This window comes from Triticum dicoccoides, chromosome 7A (genome assembly GCF_002162155.2).
Source record: "Triticum dicoccoides isolate Atlit2015 ecotype Zavitan chromosome 7A, WEW_v2.0, whole genome shotgun sequence".
Lineage (NCBI taxonomy): Eukaryota > Viridiplantae > Streptophyta > Magnoliopsida > Poales > Poaceae > Triticum > Triticum dicoccoides.
In genome coordinates this window covers 676700902-676706506 of record NC_041392.1, presented here as the reverse complement: position 1 = coordinate 676706506, position 5605 = coordinate 676700902, and the positions used below count along the sequence as shown (strand labels likewise).

General features: G+C 47.0%; 1 protein-coding gene across 1 annotated transcript; it reads right to left on the bottom strand.

Moving 5' to 3' along the window:
• Positions 1 to 2909: 2909 nt before the first annotated feature.
• LOC119333866 lies at positions 2910 to 3400 on the bottom strand. The gene is made up of 2 exons (XM_037606606.1): positions 3109 to 3400; positions 2910 to 2965 (listed from the first exon to the last, which is right to left on the bottom strand). The coding sequence occupies exons 1-2, from the start codon at positions 3398 to 3400 to the stop codon at positions 2910 to 2912; spliced, it is 348 nt and encodes a 115-aa protein (XP_037462503.1).
• Positions 3401 to 5605: the final 2205 nt, after the last annotated feature.

Genomic DNA, 5605 nt, shown 5'->3' with positions numbered 1-5605 from the left:
TTTTGTTCCACTCTTGCCACCCTAGTTTCCGTCATATCGGTGTTATGTTCCCGGATTTTGCGTTCCTTACGCGGTTGGGTTATAATGGGAACCCCTTGATAGTTCGCCTTGAATAAAACTCTTCCAACAATGCCCAACATTGGTTTTACCATTCGCCACCTAGCCTTTTTTTCCCTTGGGAGTCGCGCTCCTGAGGGTCATCATTATTTTACCCCCCCCTGGGGCCAGTGCTCCTCTGAGTGTTAGTCCAAACTAGAGCCCTGTGCAGCACCCCCTTAGGGAAACTCGAGGTTTGGTTTTAGTTGTATGGAGAGCTCATCTGAGTGTGCCCTGAGAACGAGATATGTGCAGCTCCTATCGGGATTTGTCGGCACATTCGGGCGGTGTTGCTGGTCTTGTTTTACCATTGTCGAAATGTCTTGTAACCGGGATTCCGAGTCTGATCGGGTCTTCCCGCTAGAAGGAATATTCTTCGTTGATCGTGAGAGCTTGTGATGGGCTAAGTTGGGACACCCCTACAGGGATTTGAACTTTCGAAAGCCATGCCCGCGGTTATGGGCAGATGGGAAATTGTTAATGTCCGGTTGTAGAAAACTTGAAGTTGATCTTAATTAAAATGCACCAACCGCGTGTGTAACCGCGATGGTCTCTTCTCGGCGGAGTCCGGGAAGTGAACACGGTGTTGGAGTTATGTTTGACGTAGGTTGTTCTAGGATCACTTCTTGATCATAGTTGTTCGACCGTGCCTTTGCCTTCTCTTCTCACTCTCTTTTGCGAATATGTTAGCCACCATATATGCTAGTCGCTTGCTGCAGCTCCACATCATACCTTTTACCCTTCATATAAGCTTAAATAGTCTTGATCGCGAGGGTGTGAGATTGCTGAGTCCCCGTGACTCACAGATTACTTCCAAAACCAGTTTGCAGGTGCCGATGAAACCGTGCCGGTGGCGCAACCGAGCTCAAGGAGGAGCTCGATGAAGATCTTGTCCTTTGTGTTGTTCCGTTTTCAGTTGATCAGTAGTGGGGCCTAGTTGGGGTCGATCGGAGATCTGTGTAGCATTTGGGGTGGTCTTCTTTTATTTTGGTTCCGTAGTCGGACCTTGATTGTATCCGGTTGATGTAATGCTTTATTCATGTAAATGTGTGAAGTGGCGGTTGTAAGCCAACTATGTATCTCTTTACTTTATATATTACATGGGTTGTGTGAAAATTACCTCACTTACGACATTGCTTTCAATGCGATTATGGCTCTAGGTCGTGCTTCGATACGTGGGAGATATAGCCGCATCGAGGGAGTTACAGTGTGGGAGAAATAACGTGTGTTTACCTCACCTATATTATGTGCAATTTTACTGCCTTTGGTGCCCAAACAGTGTGATGTAGTTTAGTACTAAATGGTTCAAGATTTTGTCTACTCATGTATGCCTGTCAGTGGCACAAGGTGATACATGACCAGGGTATGCAGGGCAGGGCTTGGCAAGAACTAACACCTGAACGGTACTGGGGTCTGCATATCTCGCATTGTATGTTTTGTGCATCATCATGATTCATGGACTGGATATAGAAATTTGTAACAGAGTTAAATATTGCTTCATGTGGAGATTGAAGGGACCAAGCAATAATTGCTTCATGTGTTATTTCGATGCTTTCTGCAGGTTTGATCTCTTCGTGACTAGGTCTCTCTGAACAAGCCTTGACTGTCCTAGAGTGCTTAAGCCAAAGATCTCCAGGAATGGAATTTATGCTAGGTATGGACATGCATTTTTTCCTAAGGTATCATCACATGAATGTCATTTTCATGTGTATAAGTGATTCATTTGCAGCTAGAGCATCATTCCTCATAAATTACTCTTGTCATCATGCATCTACTACAAGAAGCCACAGGTGATTAGGAACAACATTTCACGGGCTTATGCTATAGTTCATAAGTCCATATTATTTTCCTCGACGATCATCAGTTGAGATAGACAGAATACCATAAACTGGAAAAACATCGGATGTGCAGAATAAAATGTTAGACAGCGGATTTTCAGCTCATTTTGATTATAGAAAAAATGTGAATGGTTACATTTGGAAAATTCATTTTTGTTAAGGACTACTCTGTTCCAAATTAGTTGAAGTTCTAGGTTTGTCGTAAGTCAATTTTTTTTTATGTTAGACTAACTCTATCGATAGATGTGTTAAGATCTACAACACCAAATAGACATGGGACAGAAATATATTTTATAAATATTCTCATGAGACTAATTTGGTGATTTAGATGTTAATGTACTTTTCTATGGACTTGAAGTATTTTAGATGCTGTGAAATATTTTATGAGTTGGCTAACACTTGAAATATTTTATGAGCTAGTTTCTGAAGAATTAAAATGCCTCGCTCGTTCCTAGCAAAAACTCAAAGCCTCACTTGCCTCTGAAGAAATTATTTGGTTATTCTTTTTTTTAGGTTATTTGGTTATTCCAATGATGACAGGGATAGGAAAACCAAAGGCAATTCCTTTTTAGCCTGGATTTGCCTGTACACATTCATAACTGCCTTTCATATTAAGTTTCAGCAGCAATGCTACCTTGCTTCTGGGACATGTTATTTTTTTCTCCTTTCTCTAAGGTTTTGCTGACTTGGCGAACATTTGATGTTTAACTCTTCTACACTATGAGTTAGCTTAAGACTTTCCCCTCACATTCTGTTGCAAAAAAGGCACAAATTTAGTTGTTACGATTGAGTCACGGGTAGGCCAGACCAAAACCAGATTTAAAATAATTATGTATAGGTAGCAGCAACAGAAACCCATTTTATTGGTTGCTGCTACGTACAATCAAAGCCGTTGAACATCTCGGTTATATACGATCCCATGATCGAGAAGCTAGCTCTTCAATTCTTTTCTCTTCTCCTTGGAAGTCAATTGGCCTAGTGGCTCCATTTCCTATTGCAGTTTTGCACACAGATCGCGGCGTCGGCTGCATCTGCAAAATTGCAATGCAAGAACAGAAATGATCAGAACAGAAGAGAAGAAACGATCCTTGTCAAAAGAAAAAGAAACACTCAGATTCAATTCATCAATTCAAAAGATGAAAAAGGAATGTGTTAATGTGGTCTGCCGTCTTACCGTCTGGCTCCGCCGTCAAGCCACAGACGCTTAGGCTAAGCTTGCATGCCATCCTGCATTTGGCGCCGCCGTTGTCACCGACAGGGGCCTGGCTAGTGCCGGGGCTGGAGCTGCAGTAGTTGACGCAGGATGGGAGGCAGAGCCAGCGCGGTGCGTCGTGCCTACACTCGGAGTAGCAGTCTCTGTAGCAGTGGCAGAACTCGGACATGGCAGCCACCTGCTGCTGCTCCACGAGGAGCAGGAGCACGCACAGCGCGGCCATGGCGGCCACCCTCAACTTCTTTGCCTTCATCTCCTTCCTCGAGCAAGCTGTGGCCTCTTCTTCTTCTCCGGGATCAATGGAGGCAGAGGAGAGAGCTGTTGTGGTGAGAGTGAGGCTGTGTGGCTTCTTATATGGGCACCGGAGCTTCTTATATGGTGTTGCCCGAGCTTCTCAAGTCTGCACGGGGCATATGAAGGATAACCATAAGAGTTAATGCTTCACTCCATGTATTTAGTCTCCGTTTGAGCAACTTACTGCATCACCTAAGACTGAAAACTTATGCCCATTATATGTATGTCATGAGCAACTTATTGCTCGAGTTTTCACTCCAGTTGGATTTAATTCAGGACTAAACTGTCCTAGTTTCAATATTGGCACACGGTCATGCTTTGGTAGAGACTTGTGCTTCCAGTGATGTTAAAGAGTAGGATGATTCGGCGGAGTGTGCAGACATGACTTGCTCAGCTGCAGGCTGCAGCCACACAATCCTGCTGTTTGTTTTTACAGAGTGTGCAGTACTCCATCCGTCCGATGAAGAGTGTACATCTAGAAATTTTAGGACAAATTATGGATTAAGTAAAAAATGCATTGGAAAAGTGCAAGCCACCATCTCTCTCCTCTTTAGTTACCCGACCCCCAATGAGCTAAGTGCATGTAGAAGTTAAGAAGACCACGTGTAGATTGCTATTGGTCTTGATTATTGTATGATGAGAGAAAGGTAATTTTTTCTACTTTAAAGTGCATTGGGAAGGTAGAAGTACACTCTTTTGTCGATAAATTTTCAAGCTAGATGTACACTCTTCACCGGACGGAGGGATTACTGTTGTATGCTGGGAACTCTGTTGAACACATTGTCACGTCAAATTTCAGAACGGTGTCGGGAAATACCATCTGATGTGTAGTTCATGCTTGCTCTGTTTTTCAGGCAAATCCGAAAGTGTCAGGAAATTCCGGAACGTCAAATTCCGTAAATACCATCTGATTGTGTTAGTTACTTCCTCTGTCCCAAACAGCCTACCAAAAAGTTTTATAATTTGGAACGGATATAGTACAAAGGAAGGTGATTCCCGAGTCACTGGCCAAGGGCCAACACCTGAAACCATTCATGCTTGCTCTGTTTTTCAGGCAAATCCTTGATCGCTCCAGGCTGCTTAATGCCTTGTTCGGTTAGAGCAACGACCCCGCAAAAATACAACCTGCAAAACACATTTGCGGGTTCACGAAAATCGTTTTTGCGGGTCAAAATCATACGCGGCCGAGCAGAACCCGTATCTAAACTTGTATAATTTGAAAAAAATGTTTCGCGGGAGAAATTGCACGAACAGAGTTCATCACATACTACATTGTTCATGGCATACTACATAGTTCATCACAACTAGAAGCATAGTTATACTACATACTACGTTAAACTAGTACTAGGGGGTCGGATCTGACGGCGGCGAGGTCGCGGCAACTGGACGACGCCGGAGAGAAGCCGGACGCTCAATCCTCCTCGCCGGAGTTGCAGAGATCAACGTACTTCTCCGACTACTCCTTGCGGATGCGGCGCCACTCCTCCGCCTTCTCGTTGGCGGCGACGTTGTCGTTGTCGGCGACCGCCTGCCGCCACTCGAGGGCTTCGAGCTCCTCGGCGTGGCGCCGGCGCTCCTCCTTCTCGTGCATGCTCCGCTCGGCGATGGCAGCGGCAACGGCATTGAAATCCGCGACGTAGTCCTCGGGCCCGATGACTCCGCGGCGGCCGAGCAGAGCGGGCTCCTCAGCCTCCTCCTTCACCGAGACGAAGCCGAACGGCGCCGGCGGCTCCGGTTCCTCCTCCTCGTCCGACCACTCGCTCTTCACGGGGAGGAAGCCCGCGGCGGCGGCGGCGGAGGATTCGGCGTAGGAAGACCGTGCGGAGGAGAAGGACGCGCGTCGGCGGTCGTACTCCTCCGTCTCGCGGCGGTCGAAGCTCGCCGGCAGCGACAGCCCGTGGTTGGTCCACATCCGCGCGCCGCGCTTCCTCGCGCCATCGGACCGGACGCGCCGCTCGCGCTCCGGGTCCCTCTCCTGGCCGGATCTGCTGCCGGAGCCGTATCCGGAGCTCCACATTCGCCCCCACATGGCGGCTGCAAGCAGGCGGAGGGTCGCCCGCGGCGAGAGATTGGGAGAGGGGAAAGGGGAATTGGGTGGCTCGTGACGGCGGGGGATAGGGTTTGGACCCGCAAAAGGGTCGCGGAACTGCACTTATAGCGCTCG